We start from the raw sequence: 23,572 nt of genomic DNA, 5'->3' as shown, positions 1-23,572 counted from the left end.
TGCTTCTCTGTCCAGGTGGCCAAACTCTAGAATGTTATACAATCAAGATTTGTACTGTTTCCAGTTCCAAAGGTGTTATAGAAAAAAAACTGTTTTTTCCCAACGAACTAAATAATATCGTGTTTGTGCCATGCATAGAAAATGGTAAGTATGAATGCATCACCATGCCTGTCCTCTTACTGTTCATAACATCGCATGCTGTACCACGTTGGGAGCACATCTCTGAATCCAGTATCTCCAACATGATTTCATGTTTCACCCAACAACTTTCCACATATTCTGAAAGCGTACTTGGATACCAATGCAAATATGAGCTCTTACAAGCCTCACCAGTGGTGTGAAGCACTGTGCAAGTGATGATTCAGCCCAGTTCGACCATATCTCATCAGTTTGTTTTGAGACAGGCTGGTGTATTTCGCAGCCTGGGTGCTGCTGGCTGTCATGTCTAGATACAGGAGCACTTTTAGTTATCCTTCTTTCTTCTGTCTGCCTATCAAGCAATGCATGAAGGGCTGCCTCTGATCGTTTCCCTAGCAGGCCACTCTCCAGTATCGCGGGAGAGCTCTAGTCTGCACGATAAAAGAACCTTTTCTCTATTTCTCCAAAAAACAACCTAAATCCAGCAATGAATACACTCACTACCTTGATGGATGTGCTGAGAAACGTACCTCTGAAAGATGTTCAAACACATATTGCATAGTCAGTGTTTCAGAAGTTCTTGAAGTTTCAAAAAATGGAATGAAATCTGAAAACTATCAATCGAAAGTTTATGCCTAGATTACATCTGAACTTCGTCTCAAAAAGACAGTCATCCTGTGATCCTTTTTCTAACTCCATTGTCATCTGCGAAGAGGGCAGTGCATTCTCCAAATGTGAATAGGTGTCTAAAATGCCGCTTCATTTAAGACAAAAGTCTTTATAGCACAGGATCAGTTCTTTGATTGCTTAAGTACCCCCCTCCCCCCCAGTTTTGTTAAGTTTTATAGAGTCACATGTCACTTTCCTTCCTCAGTCAGAGGCTCACCAAGCTTTTCTTTGTGTCATGCACACCTGAGGTTCGTACCATGTGTGGCTATAGATACACATGCGCTGCATACTCCCGCCATCTAGATTTGGACTCAAACTATTGCAAGTTGTTTTTCTAAGAAACCGTGTTTTGAGTTACAAGGTCCTTTGTCTGGTAATGAGCATAAGCACCCAGCTCAATTGTCAGATTGTTGGTATTTTTTACCTCAAAGGGTTTAGCACCCAATAGTGCCTTCTGATAGGCCTCTTGCACTATCAATATCTGGTTGCTTCGTAACAATCTTTGTGATCCCGCTTCATCGCTCACAGCCTTCACCCAGCATTTTATCTGGGGCCTCATACAGTTCTCGGGACCTCTCTCCTTTTGCTGCCTTCTGGTCGTTAATGCCAGGTTAGTGATGGAAAGGGCGGCCTTCCAGTTCTGCCCCTGTGTCATTCCAAGTTCTCCTGAACTGATATCTGCCTCTCCTACAAACACAAGACAATTTGCCAGGCTTGCCTCGCCTTCCAAGCGACCAAAAAAACATGCAGTACCAACGTGTGTAGAGGTGGGCGGGCCCACTGTAGTGTGTAGAGACAGGATGAAGATGACACACCTCACATCTTCAGGGAGTGGAGAGCCTCAGTTCAGGGGCCAGTCACAAGCTGAATCAGACGGTAAGGTGAATCCGACCTGAAGACTCTGACCGTTAGTATGGCTGCCCAGTTGAAACCAGTTGCCGCACAAACACTGCGTGACCCAGCAGAGTAGAGCATCGCCCCTCCTGGGGGTCAGCTGTTGAGCCCACAGACTGAACAATGCTCGGTTGGTACCCCACTGCCTTCGGACCATTTTCAGCACCAACAGACGCCTTTGAAACCAACAGCACTCCCTTCTGCCACGTCAAAGGTTCTGCAGAAAACGCAGCCTTTCTCAGTGCACAGGCCCTTCCACCATGACGCTGAATGTCCCACGGGCACCAAATCCACCATCGTTGGGGAGCCAGCGAAATTGCCGATACTACCGAAGATGCCGAAACCACACTGCGCCGAAAACCAACATGACAATGAAAGGTGCCATCACTAGCAAACTCATAGGACTTGTAGCAATCCATTCTCCATTGTATACAGGGAATGCACGACACTCTGTGAAAAATGCTTTCAACGTACCTACAGATCGAAACAATTAGTACCAAGCCCCTGCCGAAGTTTCAGGACACTGTGCCAAAGAATTGAAAGCTTCACTTTCAAGGGACAGGTTGCCCTTGAAACCATACCTCCTCCAAGACCCAAAAGACTCAAGAACAGGGGCAGTAGCCCGATCCCTTCTTGCCCTCCACCTCATCCTTCACTTCAGCCTCCCTGTCTGTCTCCTCCACTCTCGCTCCTGCCACCATACATGCTGCCTCCTTAAGCTTCACCACAGAGGTCACACAGCTAATTGGATGGGAAAGGGGAACACAGCCTATTGCACAGATGTAAACCTTATGGTGCTCCCTGTGACCCTGAACTGAGGATCAATCCGTGAGGAAACAACAATGTTGATCTCTCGGGTGGCACAGACCCTGGCCTCTATCGGGGAAAACGTTCCTTGCTTGATACCATCTCTTAGCACAAGGTCATCCACAGAGCAGCTCCAAAGTAGACATCCATGTCATTATTAAGACCATGACTTTGTGGTTGAAACACTCTCCAAAACAGCATAACTTCCAGTTTCTCCTTATGCCAGAGGGAATGCTGAAGGCAGCAGCTGAGACATTACAGTAGCCAGTCAAAGCCCAGGTTGTTACTCCAAGTGTATACAAAGTATAAGCTCTGACTCAATGGCCCATCTGACATCCGTGGACACTTTCCACATTACGCCTAGTGGTTAACAACTGGCACAAGCTCCCGAGCTACAGGTGGCTCTCCACCTCTGGGTAACAAGAGCAAAAAGATAGATACAGGGGGTAAGGTAGTAGCTAGGCAACCAGCCCCGCGCCGGTAATTTACCTATTCGGTGGGCCTGCTTGCCAAGTAAGAGGGATCAAATGAATGCACACCTCTAACACCTCCTCGAGCAATACAAACAGTGTGGTCAGGGGCTTGTGGTCGACGGCAAAATTATCTCCAGTACAATAATCTGCTGCACTCTTGACTCAGTCAACACTGTGGTCAGAGGTTTGAACTCCGTCATCCTATTCCTGCATTATAACTGGCTTCAAGCCTGAAATCCAACAGCATCTGTTAAACCCAGCAGCAGTTCCTCCGCTGTGGCGTAGGAGTGTCACCCCCTACCCCCTACACATGCGCCTGCTGCTGTATTGCATGTCAACACAATAGCCATAAGCAGAGGGTCTCTGGGGGGAGCTGGTGTTGATAAACAACACCTATTGCTCTATGCAGCAATGGAGTGGCACTCAACCTATTGCAGGGCTGGCCCTTCATGTACCCTCTTCTGTAGGTGACCATTACCATATACGCATCACATTGGTCTCGGGGAGGGGAACTCATGCTCAGCATCTGACGGTCCAGGGTATTTGGTCTCCGCAGCAGGGCTTCCCTATCTGTTACTTCAAGCTGCTGACCATCCAGTTAGTATTCAATGCATTCCTTCAGCATCTTCAGCACAAAGTAGTCCTCATAAAAACAGTCAGCATGACTGCCATTATTACCTTCAAAACAAGGCAGTACTAACTCACCACAACTGTCAGCGCTAGCACAAAGAATTTGGCTTTGGGCCATTCACCATCAGAAACATCTCATGGGGGAGTACCTTCCGAAAGTGGACAGTGAATTTGCAGATCTGCTCAGCAGAATGTATCAGTAAGTCCACAAGTGGGAACTCCACCCTCAAGGACTACTCCCGTATTTCTGCTCACTGGGAGGGTGGAGAAGGAGCGGGGTACCTGAGGTTGACCACTTGGCTACCACCCAAAATGCAAAGTGCTAAAGCTTCACCTGCATGTTTCCACAGTCTGTATGTGGTTCAGAAACTTAGACACACCTCCCCTGCTGCCATCGTGTTAGCCAGATAACTCTGGTTCTCCACCCTGCTAGAAATGTCAGTGGTTCCTCGCAAGAAGCTCTCAGTTAGGTCAGACCTTCACTCGCAGGACTACAGCAAAATCATGCACAGTCAGTCCCAGTCAGCTCAACCTAGCATTTTGCTCCTGAGGTTATAGAATTTTGCTACCTCAACCACTTTCAGGGATGCATGTCCATACTCCCAAGAGGCATGCAGACCCCACTAGGCAGGCCTGCTATCCCACCAAGTTTTGTCCACTACTGCATTCCTAAGCGCATTGACCCGTTTAAGCCTCCAGTCCAAGACATTGTCTGTTACCTTCTTCACTTACAAAAAATCTGGCGTCAGCTACATATCCATATGCCTGCACTCAGCCATCACAGCTGTCTACATGAACAGGGAACAAACTTAGTTTTTCAGAATCCCTGTAGTCAGGGCCTTAATGGAGTGTCTGAAATGTATTATACCTCCCAGAGTACCCCTGCCCCAGTTCAGAACCTTAGTAGCATCCTTACCAGACTCTTGGACCCTCCTTTACTTTTACATTCATGCCTCTTACTATTCCTCTCCCAGGAGGTGGAATGATTTGTTAATATCACGTCCTTATGACATGTTAGTGAGGTACAGGCCCTCACTCTGGAGGAGCCTTTCTTTCAGGTTCACAAGAACAGGATTGTCCTTATAACCTATCCAAACTTGTTAACTTCATTCCATCTCAACCAAACCATTAAGCTTCCAGTTTTCTTCCCAAAACTAGATTTTAGCAGAGATTGCCTTTCACACGCTTGATGCTGAACGTGCTCTTATGTACTCCAATCATAGAATATAGCCCTTTCGCAAAACTAGGCAGCTATTTGTTGCTTTTGCCAAACCACACAAACATTCTGAGGTTTCGAAGGCTGGCATAGTTCAGTGGCTTCTCAAACAAAAAACGACTTGCCATATTAAAGCTAAAAGTAATCGACCTGTCCTGCCCAGGTCACATTTCACTTGCAAGAAAGGAGCCTCTATGGCATTCTTAGGTAACATATCCTTAGAGCTGCTACCAGGTCCACTCTGCACATATTGACTAAACACTACTGTGTGGATGTCTTAGCATACCAACAAGCATAGGTTGGCCAGATGGATTCTTTCAATCTTCTGCAAAATCCTCCGGCTTACCATTGCTTACAGGAGACCTGCTTTCCAGTCTGTGCTGAGAATGTGTGTCTACAGCCACACATGCTATGATCAGAATGTTACTTTTGGGACTGAAAAGTTCCACGCATGTTGATGGCCATGGACCTCCCCTTAGTGTCCAAGCTGCAACAATATCTGGATCCCTGGTGCCGATTATTGGTGTCATGGGTGAACATGGGTCATGCTTGTGCGCCATGACATAAGCCTCACAGATTGCGGTCTTGTTGGACAGGGAGGAGCGCCCAAAGAGCTCCTATCATACTAGTGAAAGGCTTCTGCCTTTTAAATTAGTTAAGTAGCATAAGCACAGTGTGGCAGCATACCAATCAATATAAGTGAACAGTGCTTCCTGTGCCACTGGAGTGAGACCTACAGGCTCACTCATGTAAGGTGTTGCTGTTGTGTGCCTAACTGACCTTTGACATACATCAAGTTAGTATGTAGTGCTGTGGAGCATGTTTGTGTGTTTTGGGTCAAGTGCTGAAGGGGAACTTGGCCCAGTTGCTCAGGACCCATAAGTCAAGCCTTGCAACATCTGGAGTAAAAGACTTTAACCACCACACTTTGGCGAATTAGCCCCTACTTGACCCATGGCCCTCGTAAAGGGGTTCTGGAAGATACTTGCCTTGTAAGCATCTGTTAGTAGCATGTAGTGCTGTTGAATCACATGCACCCACCACTCTCACAGGAAGCCTTTGGTTGTTGCAGATGCACACTCTATTACCTCACTTATAAGCTTCTTATCTTTTCATGGTCAGTGTAACTTTCTATCTTATACTCCATATTACTCTGTCACTGTGCAGAAATCATTCTAACAATGGAGCCGGTGGCGCACTACCAGTCAAAGGAATCCCTTTATCTCATAACCCAAAATACCTCTTCAAACAAAATCAACTTGCAAACGTCCAAACCCAGAACTAGATAACAGATGCTTATGTAGTATGTACCATATTCCTCATGGTATCTTCTAGGGAAGTTGAGTGCACTTCACATTCTCACCATAGGCTGACATACATACTGTTTTGCATGTAAAACAATGTGTTTGATGGCATGTGTGGCTGTGAATACACATGCTCTGCATACTCCTGCCATCCAGTGTTGGGTTCAAAATTTAACAAGTTGTTTTTCTTCAAAGAAGCATTTCTGAGTCATGGGATCGAGTCGGTGGTACTGCCCCTGGGCAGCGAGTCCTTTGCTAGATTGTTTTCATTCCAGCATCGTGTTCAAACGTGTATTTGTTTACTCCGTTTTTTACTTGCTCTGGTCCGAAACGTTCCGTCTGTCTATCTTTTATTCAAAGCATTATTCTTTCAATCATGAGTTTCCACCTTTTGCATTCAAATTGACCAAGTCGTCTGGTCCAGCTCTGACCACGCGCCCTTAGGGGCGGGCCTCGTCCGGTTTCAGGCCTTCCTCTCTGCGGCACCAAAGAGACTGTTGATCTGATAGAACAGACACAGTTTTGTTTATGCCCTCGGTGCCACTCCATATTCCCCCACACCAACCATCATTGGGTGTGTAATCTGTGCGTCTCTCCCGATTTACCAGGAGGCTACCTGCGATGCTTGCAGATCCTTCAATTCAAAGAAGACCCTTCAAGATGGAAGAGCATGTAGGCTGGAGATGGCAAAAAAATCCCCAGAAGACACCCCGGACATCTTTGGGAAAGAGGAACGCAAACAAGAGGAGGCCTTCACCATTCAAGACTCGGACTCCCAATGTTCAGTCCGACTTTGAGGTGAAACCGGCACAGCCAGTCAGTACTGTGACCCCTCCTGCCCATACCAAATCCCCAAAAAACGTCACAGAGGTCACTGGACCTCCATTGCCACCAGGCTATGGACGGTCTAAAAAATCCAATTCTGCTACCTCGCCTCTCGGCACTGAAACGAGCCAAGACTGTACCTTAGTCTTCAGCGCCGACCTCCTCCACCTTGGTCTGAACAACTTCCACCATACCTTCAGTACTGAGCCCGTTGGCCCGAACCGCATCCCCTGCAGCTTCGGAACCGAAAAAGTATCCAAAACAGAAAACGTTGGTTCAGAAAACACAGGAGACCACTCCTTTTAAGCATGTAGACTCTAGCCAATCCTCCACCACACCACCTCCAATCAAGCCGATATTAGAAGTTATGGATGCTAAACAGCGCTGCCACCACATCAAGGAAGGGACAGAGTGTATTATTGCTTCCCTCCTTGTCACCTTTAAGAGGAAATTATAATTTCAAGAGGCCTGTGACACTTCACCACCTCTGAAAAAAGGCCTCCAAGGACAAGGACACCATTTCTGTGCCTCCTACTCCTCCTCATTCCTTACTCACGACCTCAAGTTCACCTTTATTTTTAGGGGAAGATTTGGGTGGTACACTTCCAGACCCAGATCCACAGGATACATATAACCCTGATCCAATGATCAGTATGGATCCAGACTTATATCATGCAAGACCTTCCCCTCCAGAAGATATTACTAGTTACTAGCAAGTCCTAACAAGGGCAGCTTCCTTTCATAATGTTCAGTTACACAGAGACCCAATAGAACGGGATTTTCTTTTGATACTTTGACTACTACCCATCGAGACATCTAGTTCCTCCCTGTGCTCCCGGGCATGATCCATCATTCAGACGACATCTTTAAAGAGCCAGTCCGCTCTAGAACTATAACTCCTAGGGTGGACAAAAAGTCTAAGCCTGCTCCTTCAGACCCACTATATTCATCAGGTCTCAGGTCCCACCAGATTCAATAGTGGCTCCCACTGCAAGGAAGCGTGCTAACAGCCAGGCTACAGTGGACTCTCCTCCACCTGACAAGGAGGGCAAAAGGCTTGATGCAGCAGGCAAAAGAGTTGCTGCACAAGTGGAAAATCATTGACGCATTGCCAATTCATAGGCCTTACTTTCAAGGTACGACTGGGCTCACTGGGATGAGATGGAGGCGCTCCTCTAATATCTTACAGATGAGCACCGTAAATGTGGCCAACAGATGATTTCAGAAAGGCAGACAATCTCAAATAATTCAATACACTGTGCATTAGATACTGCAGAGACAGCTGAAAGTGGGGTAAACACTAGCATATTGCTAAGGAGACATGCATGGCTTAGATGCACGGCTTCAAGCCAGAATTACAACAAGTGGTGCTCAACATGCCCTTTGACAACAAGCTTCTATTTGGCCCTCAAGTGGACTCCACAATTGAGAAGCTAAAAAAGGATATTAACACTGCAAAGGCTATGGGTGCTCTTCAGGCACATACACTAGAGGTCATTTTCTTAGCCCCACATTTAGAGGTGATTGTAAAGCAACAACTTGTGAAATGTCTACCTCCCAACAAAGGCAACCCTCAATCTCTTACTCTCATGGTGTTTTCAGAGGAGCCTACAAAGACAACAATAATAAAGGTTGAGGCAAGAGCACTACCACCTATGGCTCTTCCTCGTCAGCTAAACGCTGACTGCATATATCTACCCAGACCCCACACCACACCGGTATGGGGATGACTTTAGGATTACCACGCACAATGGACACACATAACATCGGACCTATGAGTCCTCTCCATTATCCAACATGGTTATTGTCTGGAGCTCACTTCCACACCTTCAAACATTCCTATTCGCTCTTACAGGTTATCCCATGAACATCTCACCTTTCTAAAGGAAGAGGTACAATACCAGCTCCTCAAGGGTGCCATAGAGCCTGTCCATTGCAATACCAAGGAACAGGGTATACACCCTATACTTTCTCATTCCCAAAAAGGACAGATCGCTCAGACCTATTCTGGGTCTCAGACTGTTAAACCATTGCTTTCTCTCAGAACACTTTGAGAGGGTTACTCTTAAAGATGTTATTCCACTCCTTCAACAGGGCGACTTCATGACAGCTCTAGACTTAAAGGACACCTACTTGCACATCCCCATCCACCCTGCACACCAAAAATACCTAACGTTTGAGGGTGCAGGAAAACATTATCAATTTAAAGTCTGCCTTTTGGAGTCCCAACTGCTCCCAGTGTATTTACAAGAGCCTAGTTGTAGTTGTGGCACATCTCAGAAGGCAACAGATACTTGTATTTTCTTACCTAGACAATTGCCTCATCAAAACCAGCACACTACAGCGGTGTCAATCCGACATTCAAACACAATAAACCTACTTCGCAAATTTCAGTTCACAATCAACTTTCTGAAAAGTCACCTACCACCTCTTCAAATTCAACCCTATCTGGGAGCTATTCTCAATGCAGAGTTTGGGTTAGCATACCCCAACCCAGCATGCATTCACAGTTTTCAGCTAATGCCTCCCCAGTTTCAGGAAAATCACACGACACAGTCAAGACTGCCATGCAATACTTAGGGATGATGGCATCCTGTATTGTCATCTTTCCTGGCACCAAACTCCATATGCTTCCCCTACAGCAGTGTCTGTCTCATCAATAGTCTCAGTCACAGGATCAAGTTCAGGATCTAGTGTTGTTAGACCGCCATACTTGCCGCTGTCTGCTGTGGTGGAACACTACCAACCTATTAAAAGGGTAGCCTTCGAGTAGGCTTCAGCTCATTCTGACTATGGATGCATCCCAGAGAGGTAGGGGTGCGTATCTTTAGGACCTCACTGTGCAAGGCCTCTAGGATCTCAGTCACCAAACCATGCACATCAGTTATCTTGATCTCCAGGCAGTATTTCTAGCCCTGAAAGCTTTCCTTCCTCACCTGTCACACAGTTTTCTTAGCCTGGATGGACACCATGACAGCTATGTTTTTACAGCAGAAACTGGGGGTAGAGTGGGAGGGGTTGGGCATTGTGATCCCAGTTGTCAAAACCTGCTCAGACAATATGGAAGTGGGCTCTTCACCACTACATTCACTTACTGGCAGAGTACCTCCCAGGAACGGACAGCAACTATGCAGACCTGCTCAGCAGAATGCATTAACAAGTCCATGAATGGGAACTCCAACAAAAAGTACTTCAAAAATACTTCCTAAAGTGGGGAACTCCTCAAATAGACCTTTTCGCCACAGCAGAAAATGCTAAATGCCAAAGCTCTGCATCCAGATGCCCACAGCCTCTATCCAAGGGCAATGCTCTATGGATGAATTGGTAAGGGATATTTGCTTACACTTTTCCACCTCTCCCTCTCATTCCAGTCCTGGTTGGGAAGATGAGACAAACGTCCCTCATAGTGATCCTTGTAGCTCCCCCCTAAGCACAACAGCCATGGTTCACTACACTTTTAGGCTTCTCGCTGGTCCCCCCGTGAGAAGCTCCCCAGCAGGATGGACCTTCTCACGCAGGAACAAGGACAAATCGGACATCAAGACCCCAAGTCACTCAACCTTGCAATATGGATTCTGAAATCATAGGGTTTTTTGTTCTCCAATTACCTTCCGAGTGTATGGTCATTCTTAAGGAAGCTCGTAGACCTACTCCAGAGCATGTTCTGCTACAAAATGGAAATGTTTTATGTGCTGCTGTCAGACCAAACACATTAACCCCATTAAAGCTTCCGTCCAGACATTGTTTATTTGTTTCAATTGCAGAAAGCAAACTTGGCTTACACTTCAGTTCGTCTAAATCTTGCAGCCGAAGCTGCATGTTTAAAAAACAGACAACATACTTCCATCTTCAGAATCCCAGTCATCAAAGCCTTTGTGGAAGGCCTTAAAAGAGTCTTCTCACCCAGAATACCTCCAGCATCATCTTGGAATTTTAATATTGTGCTCACCAGGCTCATGAAGCCCTCCTTTGAGCCACTGAATTCATGCCCTATTCATTTCCATTCCTGGAAAGTAGCATTCTTAGTCATAATTACATCACTCAGCCATGGTAGTGAGCTTCAGGCCTTAACATTAGAAAAAACCTTTCTTGCAGATACACAAAGACAAAGTAGATCTTCGTACAAATCCAAGGTTCCTACCCAAAGTGGTTTCTCAGTTCCAAACCAATCAAACCGTTGAGTTACCGGTTCTCTTCCCCCAGCCTGACTCAGTTGCAGAAAGAGTCCTGCACACTTTAGATATCAAACAGGTGCACATGTACTACTTTGACAGGGCGAAATACTTCTAGAAGACTAAACATTTCTTTGTAGGTTTTTCTGTTCCTCATAAGAGTAATCTAATATCTAAAAATAGTAGAGCCAGATAATTGAATGCATAAACATCTTGTTATGCTAAAGCAAAAGGACAGTTACCAGTAACTCCTAGTGCACATTCTACTAGGAAAAAAGGAGCAACCTTGGTTTTATTAAGAAACCTTCATTTAGCTGACATTTGCAAAGCAGCTACTTGGTCCACCCCACATACATTCACAAAGCATTATTGTGTAGCTATACAAGCACGTCAGCAAGCCAATGTTGAGCAGGCTGTATTAGAACCCTTTTTCAAACAGCTGTAAGTCCTACAGGCTAGCACCCGCTTTCTTTGAGGGACTACAGTCTATGCAGAGCATGTATATCCACAGTCATACATGCCGTTGAACGGACAATGTTACTTACCCAGTAGACATCTATTCGTAGCATATAGTGCTGTAGATTCACATGCACCCTCCTTCTTCCCCGGATGCTGGTGGTCGTTCCAGTCACCTTATATTTGTGCATTTGTAGATAAGCTTGTATTGACATCTCTTTTTCTATACTTCCTCTATATTCTCTCACCCTCCTGCGGGTAAACAGTCTAACAGAGGACTCGATGCCCATTCACAGTACCACCGAGAAGGAGGAGTCACCCAGTCCCATGCCTCAGAAATGCTCCTTCGAAGAAAAACAACTTGTAACACTCCAAACCCAACACTTGATGGCAGGAGTTTGCAGTGATTCTGAATCCTCAGCACTGCATGCCACAAACAGATGTCAACCTGGTATGTAACATTTTCCTTACTGCTCCCCTCTTCCACACAGGTGCTGCTTAGACTTAGGCCACTTCACTCTCTGCATAGCCACTCCTGCCTTTGAGACTTAATTTGTTGTTTACAACTGCTTGAATACACTCAATGTTACAGTTCTGCTGGGGAGGTTTATACTGTACTTTGAGAGTACTCCTATGGCATTGGCCATCCTGTTGACAGACTTCCCTATGCCTGGTCACCTGCCCAATAAGTAGAGTTGCATGAAAGGGTTTTCAATACTTAGTTGATATTTTCATCAAGTGGCCATATAGTATTCATAGACATAGAGGTATCCAAGTCCCTGAATTTTCCATATGTAGGCTTTCTCCTTGCTAATCTGAATTCTTCAGTTGTAGTTTGCCTCCTAGCTAACATCTTGACCTCTGTCAACCTTGTTGTACCAGCTGCCTGTGCTTAGTGTAGAATTGGTTGGGTCACAGTTAATTGTGGAGTGAAGTGTTTAGTACTTCATATGTGCTACACTACTTGTGGTGCTGTGTGAGTCCCCTATAGACATGCACCAGTGAGTTATGTATGCTTGGCCTTTGAACAATGATCAGTATAACACTCAACTTTTGCTTTTATAGGTGATACAGACATGTCTTTGTGTGTGACTCCTGTTGGTGCCTTCAGCTGGAATGTGCTCATTGAGCTCCTCCATGGTGGGGAGTGAGATGTTTTTGGTAGGTTCTCTCCCAATATTACCGTCTCACTCCTGCTGCTGACCAGCATTTCCTTGGGATGTGAGTGCAGATGGTACCAATTCTGCTACCTTTTTCTTCCTCCTCCTCCATGCTGTTCCATGCCTGTCATGTTAGCTATCAGTTACCTGCTTCTCCTGTGCCCTTGTCCGTGACTGTTGTTCAGAACTTGCGGTGAACTTCCTTGGTTATGCCATTAGTGGCTACCAATTTGCAACGGATACATAATTTGCAATTCACAATTTTGCAATAATGTAACATTGAGAATCACTTTTATGTACAGTTATACATTTGGGCATTTGTTTTCGGACCACAAGTTATGATTCATTGTCTATTGCTGTTTAAGAATCACAGTTTATTGCTGAAATATATTTGGCACTCTGTAGTTCTTAAAGAATATTAATGGTTCAAAGATCATCTTAATATATCTAATTGTTCCCACAATGATCTCTTGATTTCAGATATTCCACATCTCAATTTGTTTTTTAGAAGAATTTCGAGGTATTTTATGTGATTGGTATTCTATGTGAATTTGTTGTTGGGGTGATCATTTGTAAGGCATAGCCTGGTGCAGTGGAGGATTTCACTTATATCTTTGTATTATATGATTGAGGAAAAAAGGTCAGTGTCAGATTTGAGCAGAGGGCTTTGGTAGGGCTGAGAATTCCACTCCTGATCCCTGTAGACACGTCGAAGACATGCACATAAATAGGGGATAATGAGAGGGGGGGGTGAGTTAGCGGGAGATGATTGACTCAGCTGCCAATCATTTGCTTCTTGGAATCCGCAAGGAAGTCAGCAGACTCGTAATTGATGTCATTCTTTATGACAAAGAAATATATAATTATCAGGCAACGCACAAGTAAATCAATAAATAATTTAATATTGATAATATCTTACTGAACTCCGTGGCAGGATGTGCTGTAATGAGCCCCATTTGGATCAGGATACAGGTGTACTGTATTATCCACAGTGGTTCTTATAATCCCTTCTTGTGAAGCCCGCGCCTACATCACAGTTTTAACAATACAGTTCATGTACTGGGTTTGTCATCAAATGTTGAGGATTGTTAATAAGAAGGAGAATTTGGTCAACATATGCTAAAAGTTTGAATTTGTGAGCTTGAACTTTGATGTTTCAGTAACACGTAAGGGGAGAGTGGAAATCCTGCAGAGTCTGAAAAAAGATGAGGATACCATTTGTACTGATGCTTGAGGTTTTGCCTAGAAAAAATTAATGGAGATGATTCGTTTAGTGGGCAATCCGTGCCACTTCTGCCCTCTGAAAATACATGGTCAGTCCTTTCTCTGCATCCAGATCAAAGCCCCACCATATGTTTTTGCAGTCCTCTTCTGCAAGTGTTATGCCACGGTTTAGGATTGAATATCTGCCTTTGGTGAAGCTAGGCTGGTCTTTTACTTTGCGCCCTATATACTGTTTTTTATTTTGTGCTCTTATGCCAACTCCCAGACACAATAGATCCAGGGTCTTGGAAAGCTCAAAGGTAATAGAAAACTTACAAGTAGAAATCAAATTCTGGTCTTGTTGGCGACTTCTTGCATTTTGCTTGAGTCCAGATTTGAGTAGCAGTCTTGAAATTTTTACAAGATGTGGGCGTTCTAAATTTTGGCCCCTTGTGTTTGGTTGTTAGATTTCTTCTTTTTTGTCTTGACTTAATTTCATATTTGTTTACATTCTTTGTTCTCACCTAAATATGGTACATGGCCTCAATGCTTAAAAGCACTTCCAACTTATTACTAATTTATCCTTCCACTTCCAGACTATACACAGGTAATATGCTGCTGTTGCCACAAGATCTACTAAATAATGTACTACTAGCATTAGAAGTAATAGTTATGTTCACTGATCTAAGAGGTTATAAAATGCACCCAACCAAAACTGAGGTATTATTGTTCCACATTGGGAAGGAAGACTTACCTGGTCCGCAACAAAGTAACTATCCGCAACAAAGTAACTATAATAGAAACCGAAAGAGAGATGTAGGTATATAGTTTTTTTTAAATTAGCAGGATCCTAATGAGTCGAATTATGTCAATTTTTTAAATTATGAAGAGCTACTTGATAGATAGAACCTACTTCTAATCACACAGAGCAGAGAGAATATCACTGCTAAAAATGTGTCCAGACCTTTGTCTCTTTTTCTTTTCTAAATTGCTATGTACTCCAACCAATGTTTCTTAGAAAATTAGAGAACTTAGTTCCATTTTATGGAATTAGGCTTAGTCTGCCTATGCATAAAGTTGTGGGTTAGCTCTCAATGGTTTCAGAACCATGTTATGGCAGTTAACATTATAACTTTGACTAGATAAGTTAATATGAGAAATACTTCTTAAATCTCACTACTGGTAATGAAACTACAGGTTTGATATTTCTAAAACAGGACCCGCACAATCCAAAATTAGTACAGTACTGCACACCATAAATCTTGCATATACATTACATACAGATAAGTAGATATTTAGAAACTCACACTCAAATGCAGAAACATCATTGGGCTGTGTATGTAAGAAATTATAGGAAAGAGAGATAGATTGCTGGAATCTACATGGCACAGCATTCGGGCTCTAATCCCAATATTTCTGTCTCATTGAGAGTGGCTCTGAGTCTTCTTGTCCTATTTACCTCTCGTATTATGCTTGTTGACCCTGTCAGATGCCAAATGCAAGCTCTGCTGTGGGATCTGAAGTCTTAGAGGGTCCAGCAGCAAAGAAACCGGTTAGATTCCATCCAGGTTTCAGAGGAGGCTGCAAAAGATCTGCAGTTGTGGCTGATGATCCACAATCGGACCTGCGTCCGACCCCTTCCCTACCCTACCCAGCTCTGACTGTGTTGACAGATGCATCATTGCTGTATTTGGTAAGCTCACGTGAGAGAGGCTGGGATGAGAGAGATCTGGCCTCCGATGTAGACCCGCCTCCAAATGAACCTAATGGAGTTGTTTTCCTGCTATGCTTCAGAGGGAGTCTGGTTCAGGGACTCTTCTGATGGTAAAACCACAATTTGGTATTGCAGCAAGCAGGGCGGAATAGTCCTGGGCTCTGTGCCAGGCCATGTGCCTCTGGAACTGGTTGAATTGCCTTGTTGTTACCCTGATAGTGCACCACCTGGTGTAATCTTTAAATGCCAGGGATAACTAACTCAGCCGACAGCGCCTAGTTCACAAGATGGTGCAAGTTGTCTTCCTTCAGTGGGGAGAACCCTGACTCAACATCTTCAGCACTGCCAAGAACATGAAGTTTTCAAGGAGGCTTTCTGTCATACACACATTCTGCTTATAGAGTGGGGCATTTAACTCCTGTATGACTTACTACAGCTATCTCTCCTTTACCAAGGTCTGATAAAGATCCGGAAAGTCTGGGTCCAAGGCATCCTAGTGGCTCTGGATTGGGCAAGGGGAGTGTGGTGCTTGGAATTCCTGGGCATGAGTATCTGTGTTCCCATCAGGTTGCTGCTTCGGAGGGCATATTCTGTTGCAGAGCAAAGTCTTGCACTTGAGCCTGCACAATCTATACCTCTATGCATGAAGATTGAGCGACTGCAGTAGATCTCTATGCTGAAGTTTTGGATGTCACCCTTGCGACTAGGTGTCCTTATGCAGTCTGTGTACACAAGGACACATTTGTGGCACCTGCAATACAGGTTCATTGCAGGCTAAACTGTTTGATGTATTTCTCTTAGTTTAGTCTTTGGCCCAGCAAGGACTTGGGCACAGTTAAAGGTTATCTGTTGGGATGTGCAGCCTGTTTGCATTTACCAGACCAACCATCCTTGTACAAATCACCTGTTGTGATGCAATTTCTCAAAGGTTTGAGCCACATGTTTCCTCCTAAACTGTTCATGATGCCACAGTGAACCTCAAAACAGCTTTAGAAAACCATTCAGAATTACAATTTGGAAGGGACATGTTAAGGGTGCTCACTCCAAATTGTGGGTTGGTAACAATGATTTACAACTGTAATTCTAATTGCAAATTATTGATCTTTTACCAACTCCCAGATTTGGGTGATAACTCATTTGCAAAGAAGAAAAGGATCACCTTTGGACCACTTCCCCTTCGGGATTTGGTGTGGCACCTTCAGGCAGAGTGGGCAGCAATGGTCCAGGGGACCATATTCTGTTTGTACTGAAGTCTTCCAAAACTGATATCTATGTTTGAAATTGTATTTTTCATTTTAAAGCAGCCCTGGTTACTTTAAGGAACTAGGTCGGATATAAACAAAAAATGGATTTGCAAAACACTCACAGGGGTGGTGGGCTTCTCTTGCTTGTAGCCAATCATAGGGTTGTTTGGGGGGAAGGGTTAGGGGGCGGGCGTTGCCAACTAACATGCCTAAATTTCATTAGGCAGGTCGTTATGTAGACACCCGCTCAGTCCCCCCCCCCCACCCTGCGATTCAGTATTTAGTGAACCTTTTATTTTGTACATAAGTTGATTCACACAGTCATATTGCATACTCAAAAAGACAGTGCTGAATTTGCAACCTCTTCTTGCAAATGTAATCTTTGTGCATCAGGTCCTAAACCCTTGGAGTGATACAGGTCAGTCGTTCTTATTGGGACCACAGAATTTGACTCTGTTTTTATTAGATTGCATACTTATTCTGTTCGTTTACAGTTTTTCGAAAAATATTGAGGTTCCTGTTTAGAGATTTAGAATACAGATGAAATGTTTGGAAAAAAAAAAAAATATGACCTAAACCAAAATTAACTTTATGTTGAAGGATTGTGTAATACTTTACAGGTATAACATCTAATCATCTTTTCTTGTGTAAAGGTCAGCAACTGTAATCTTTATCGTCTTGGTAAGAAAAAAGGGTTACCAAGTCGTATGGTTGTGTCCATATTTGATCCACCGGTCAACTGGCTTCCTCCTGGCTATGTAGTAAATCAGGACAAGAGCAACAATGACACATGGGAGAAAGATGAAATGGTAAGCATTATTGTTGCATAATATTAATACGCTTGCTTTCCACTAATCCTAGACTGACCCAAATAACAACCTTGTCAACTGTGCTTTAATCTGTTGGAAAAATCAAAGGAAGTGAAGTGAAATGAAATCTGGGGCCTGTAGTGGTATAGTGATCTTTAGCACAACATCTTTCACTTAAGTTCTTAAGACGTCTGCGTGCATAATGCTTGTAAGCATTGTAACGTAATCCCATTTTAGTAGCTGCCTTTATAATTAATGATAATCATTTCCCTAGATAGTTGATCTTCAGTTACAGTGAGAGCACTTAGAGGCTTGGGAAAACTATAAAAGGGTCTAGCCTTGGAATGATGCTGAAGTAAAAAGCAAGGTATTGAAATGGAACATGAGTAAAAAGTGTTCATTCATGTAAGCTAAATGAGGCCCCTAATAGTAGAGAATTCTTACTTTTCCATGACATTGAAACATTTTTGGACTGAGATATGTACAGATTCCTTAGCATCTTCAATAAAAAAACGTTTTTCCTCCTGTGCTTCTTTTGGACTTCATGTTTCAGAATTTATCAATAAAATGCAATAAAACACAAATTGGCGTATTTTCCTTTGTTGTGAAAGGCCTTTGATTCCCCCTACACAGCAGCAGTGCCACATCAGTCTACTCAAGTTATGGGTGATTTAGTTGGCCTTCAAAGCATTCTTTCCTTCAGGTCAGAGAAAAGCTCTTAAGATCCTCATTGTTAACTATGCTGTATGCCAACATGCAGGACAATGTGAGCACTCCTCCTTCTTGTCCAGGAGTCCCAAATGTAGAAGTGTTGGACCATAACTCTGAGTCATCTAACAGGCTCTCTCAGCTTGACAGTGGATGTGCTGAATAAGGTGATACCTTTTCTATCACAAGTTATTTTGCCCTCCAAAGGTCGGCCACTGATATGCGACTGGTTTTGGTTGCCACATTAGAGAATGCTAAGTGTTCCCGAGCAATGCGGTTTTTGTTGCATGAGGAACTGTGGATGCATTATGCAGGAATTGAGATTTTGACCCACACTATTCAATCCTTGACCCATCATGTTGTGAGCAAATTCTGACACAAAGGTCTTGTACGGCACTGTGGTGTCTCACAATCAGTCCTCTTTATCTTAAGTTAAGGGAATACTTCCCGTCTCAAAATCAGGTCAGTGTGCTCCAGCTTACTCTTACCACCCCACATCTACATGCACGGAGATCAAATAGAGCACTTTTGACCTGCCTTCAGTTATGTAGCCACCGTATATGCTGCTCGCCATCAGTGCACCAAATCCGTTTACTCCATCCTTTGATTATACAACACTTTAGACTTCTGATTTTATTTTAACATTTCTTTAGACTGGCAAGGTTTTGCCTTAGGCAAACTTACTGGCGTCTTGACAACATTTATTTTCTCCTCTGTTTTTACTTGGTTGGTTTTGTAGTCACCTGTTGGAATGTGGTTCTTAACAGGGCCAACTTATGCATTTCCTCATTAGCTTAACATGCCCCCAATGAAACTTGAATTTGTTTTTGTTGTTATCCCATCGACAGTTGTTCTGATAACTTAACTTTGAAAACACTTATCCTTATCGCCATCACCTTGTTTAGTTAGTGTTTGTGTTAATTCCAGGTAATTTTGGTTCCCTTCTTGTCACCAGTTTCTTTCTAGGCAAATTGGTCTTGTAGATGTAGACTTATTCTCTACCTTAGGTTGTTTCACTATTTCATAGAAGACAATCCATCACCGTGCTAGTGTTTGTTCCTCTTCTGCATCCTGCCAAGGGTGGATGCATAGCTTAGATCCACAGCAAACTATGAGCTTCTAGATCAATAGAACCAGTGAAGACCGCATAGATTATCAGCTGCACCTTGGCTATGCATGGTACTAGAAAGGGGAAGCAGTTCTGAAGAGGACTAGTTCCCACAGGATAGTTCTCTGCATCGAATTGGCTAAGAAGGAGCCACCAGAGGGCATCAGAGCAAGGGATGCTTCCTCTGTGTTTTCCAGGGGTGTTCATGTTCTAAAGATAATCTGGGCTGTGACATGGCCTTCTGTCCGCACCTTCTATACTGTCTTGTCTCTTAGTTCTGGCGGAAAAATTATTTTGCAAGGCTTTTTTATTCCACTTTTAAATCAGAACCTGCAGCTTTTGGTATTCCTTTCATTTTGATTCAAAAGGTGAGGAATCTGCAGGCAGAAGTATTCATTCATGAGTGAATGAGTAATGCAGATTTATAAAGCAGACTGCTACTCAGTGGAGTGGCCTGGCGCTGAAGACTACAGAGCAAGGAGAGCAGCGGCGCCATCCAGCTCAGATTAAAAAGGTGGGTTTCAAGTACCTTGCATAAGGACAGCTCCAGATAAATCTTGCGAAAAAAGAGGAAGATGATTCCATGCACTACCGGTTAACACCATGAAGGAGCGGTCTCCACATTTAGAAGGAGTTTAGAAGACTAAATTAACTTTTATAACACTAGCTCTACCTACAGATTTCTGACTGACTGAGTGCCTACCTGCCTCCCCTTTCTAAAGAGTAATCTTGTGGATTGCTAGTGAGTCTCAAGATAGTTTTATTGCTACAGTCCCTACTGTCCATCAATAATTAACTCAATCCTGTCTACATCTCAGAAGTAATGTGAAAAAATACAGTAACTGACATCAGTTCATAGGGCGGTGCCGTAAAAGGCTTCATGTTGTCGCATTCTGATTCAAGACCCTAGCTGGAAGGAGGGGCACTAGTTGGCAGCCCTCGGAGTTTCTGCAAAGTTTCTGTCGCTAATCTTTCACCAGAGAAGATTAAAAAGGTGAAGGGGGTCTGAAGGCAGCTGGAGTAGCCAGCAGAGCGAAAGTCCTTCAAGGTAAGCAGCTTATGAATGCCTCCTATGTACTTCACTGTAATATAGGCAGTATTGTATTTGCTGGAGACCGCCACCACACCCTGCTCTTGTGATGTATACGGATGTATCGCACTGAAGTATACTAAAAAGTGATGGTTGAAATGCTTTAATAAATCTCAGCCACTGGTAATTACTCAGGGCTACATCCAGTTCCATCTGTTCAGTGGCATGTGTGGTTGTAGATACACATGCTTTGCATAAGACCACCATCTGGTGTTGGTTCTGGAGTGTTACAAGTTGTTTTTGCTAGAAGAATCTTTTCGAGTCACAGGATTGAGTGACTCTTCCTCTCTGTGATACTGCGCATGGGCATCAAGTCCTTTGTAAAACAAATTCTCCCCGCTGTCTGGTTTGGACGTGTGCTCCTCTCGCTCCAGCATTCCCTCAGTTCGGTCTATCCCGTACTCTTCTCTTCCCTCTTTCTCTCTGCAATGGTATTGTACTTTGAACGGGTTTTCTATTTATTTTGTACTTGGTCTGAATTTCTGCACCAGGAGCCGGCTGGTTCACCGCCCTTCAGGACGTCTGTCTCGGGCCTACACCTCCACCTGGTGTCCGACTATGCAGGGCGAATAGAATGTACTCCCATTTCAGTTCTTCCCCTGATGCCACTCTAAATTCCCACACAACGACCAACATCTGATGTGTAATTTGTGTGTGTCCCCAACCTACAACAAACAAATTTGTGACTCCTGCTATTCCTTTCGATCCAAGAAGTCACGTTGGGACCAAAGTGCTCTTCGGTTGGAGATGGCGTCCAAAATACCAGATGACACTCCAGATATCTTCAGGGAAGAGCTACGCACAGGAGGAGCCAGAGCAGAATGAGGCCTTCTCCATCGAAGAATCTGAGTCGGACGTCCAATATGATATTGAGAGCCAACTTGTTACTTCCTCTCAACTTGTGAGTAGAACAGCCCCTACTCCCTATACAAAGACTCTAAAGAAACTACAGAGCAGGTCGACGGACCACCACTTCGTTCAGGCCATGATTGGATCCGAAAATCACCTTTGGCTGCCCCGCCTCCCGGCTCGGCACCGAAAACAGCCAAGGTGTCTTTGGCATAGACTTTCAGCTCTGCAACATCACAGGCACCTTCGGGATCGAGCCACTCCATCAAAGCAAGCACTTTGGCATGGAGCAAAAAAGCCCCCACAGCCACTTCGAAGTTGACAGCTTCGACCTGACCCAAGACTTAGGCTCCAAAAATTTCGGAACATGAGACATTGCCTTCTAGAGACTCCAGTCATTCTCCCAAACCAGCTTCACCAGTGTAGCCTATTTTAGAGGTAATGGATGCTTCTAAGCATCAGCTCTGTATTACAAAATACACAGAGAGAATAATTGCTTCCCCCCGTACCAATTCAAAGGAAGCTCACCTTTGAAGAGGCCTTGGACACTGCTCCTCCCATTAAGAAGATCTTCACAGACAAGACTCCAGTCAGACCTCAGCTTTCTCTACCCCACTCGCCAGTGCTTCCTTCTACCCCTCAACCACCTCCCCATTCTCCTACACCACTTATTGAACCACGGTTTTCACCACAGGGTTTACCAGCACTGCAACGAGATGATTTGTGTAACATACCAAATGATATAGAACTATTGGATTTATATGATCCAGATCCTATCCTTCCAAATGATTCAGATTTATATCCAGCACAGCCATCACCTCCTGAAGACACATCTTATAAGCAGGTCAGAGCAAGGGCAGCCGCATGCCACAATGTCCAGCTCCACAACACCTCTATTGAAGAGGATTTCCTCTTTGACACCCTGACTACCACACATAGTCAGTTTCTCCCTATGTTACCAGGCATGCTTAGACATGCTAATGATAATTTTAAAGAACCCGTAAGATCTCGGGTTATCACCCGAGGGGAAAAAAAAAAGAACCTACAGACCCTCTATTTATACGGGCTCAAATTCCTCCTGACTTAATAGTGGTCAGTACAACATGAACATGTGCTAATATTCAATCCACAGGAGATTCACCCCCTCTTGACAAGGAAAGGAAAAAAATAGATACAGCAGGAAAGACAGCAGCTGCACAAGCTGCCAGTCATTGTCGTATCGCCAATTCACTAGCACTTTAGCACACTACAACAGGGCCCACTGAGATGAAATGGAGGATCTCCTTCAGTACCTCCCAAAGGAGCATAGCAAAAGGACCCAAGAGATAGTATCAGAAGGACAAAATATCTCCAATAATTCCATTAGATGTGCAGCTCATGCCGCAGATAACGCAGCATGTGGTATTAATACCAGTATAATTACATGCAGGCATTCTTGACTTAGGTGTTCAGGGTTCAAGGTAGAAATACAGCAGGCAGTCCGCAACATGCCATTTGACAGAGAACACAGACTTGGATAACACCATAGAAAAAGTTGTATTTCCCAATTACAGGAAGACCAGACTTAAACAGTGAAGACAGTGATGCAGCTTTTAGGGATGATGGCGTCTTGCATTGACACCGTACCTCATGCTAGAGGGCACATGCGTCAGGTACAGCAATGTCTGTCTCATCAGTGGACTCAGTCATAGGGTCATCTCCAAGATCTAGTGTTGTTGTATCGCCAAACTCACAGCTCTCTGCAATGGTGGAACCCCACCAACCTCTCAGAGGGGGGCCCTTTCAGGACCCTGTGCATTAGATCACTTTGACTACAGATATATCACAGACAGGTTGGGAAGCTCACTTTAACAACCTCACAATACAAGGTCTATGGGATCCCATTCAACAAGTTTCACATATCAATTACTTGGAGCTTGTAGGAAGCTGGCTCTATATGTACTATATCAAAATGAAATCCAGTGTGTACATAGTCCAGGGGTTCCCCAGAGGCTTAACGGAGGCTAAAGTAGATAATGCTAATGTTCTCTTTTCATGTAGTGTGGTCAAGCGGTTAAACTCATCGAGGGTAGTGCAAAGCATTTGTTGTACATACATAGGCAA

The 23,572-nt window shown here is 44.1% G+C and overlaps 1 protein-coding gene across 3 annotated transcripts in view; it reads left to right on the top strand.

Annotated features, from left to right (window-relative positions):
- The window catches only part of DICER1 (dicer 1, ribonuclease III), an 848,581-nt gene that overhangs the window by 683,601 nt on the left and 141,408 nt on the right, over positions 1–23,572 (top strand). For all 3 annotated transcript variants that reach the window (XM_069208246.1, XM_069208245.1, XM_069208247.1), the window contains one exon: positions 17,559–17,714. In XM_069208246.1, the coding sequence (XP_069064347.1) occupies positions 17,559–17,714 (156 nt within the window). The remainder of the gene's footprint in view (positions 1–17,558; positions 17,715–23,572) is intronic.

Source organism: Pleurodeles waltl, chromosome 9 (genome assembly GCF_031143425.1).
Source record: "Pleurodeles waltl isolate 20211129_DDA chromosome 9, aPleWal1.hap1.20221129, whole genome shotgun sequence".
In the NCBI taxonomy this organism is placed as follows: domain Eukaryota; kingdom Metazoa; phylum Chordata; class Amphibia; order Caudata; family Salamandridae; genus Pleurodeles; species Pleurodeles waltl.
This window is presented reverse-complemented; position numbering and strand designations above follow the sequence as displayed.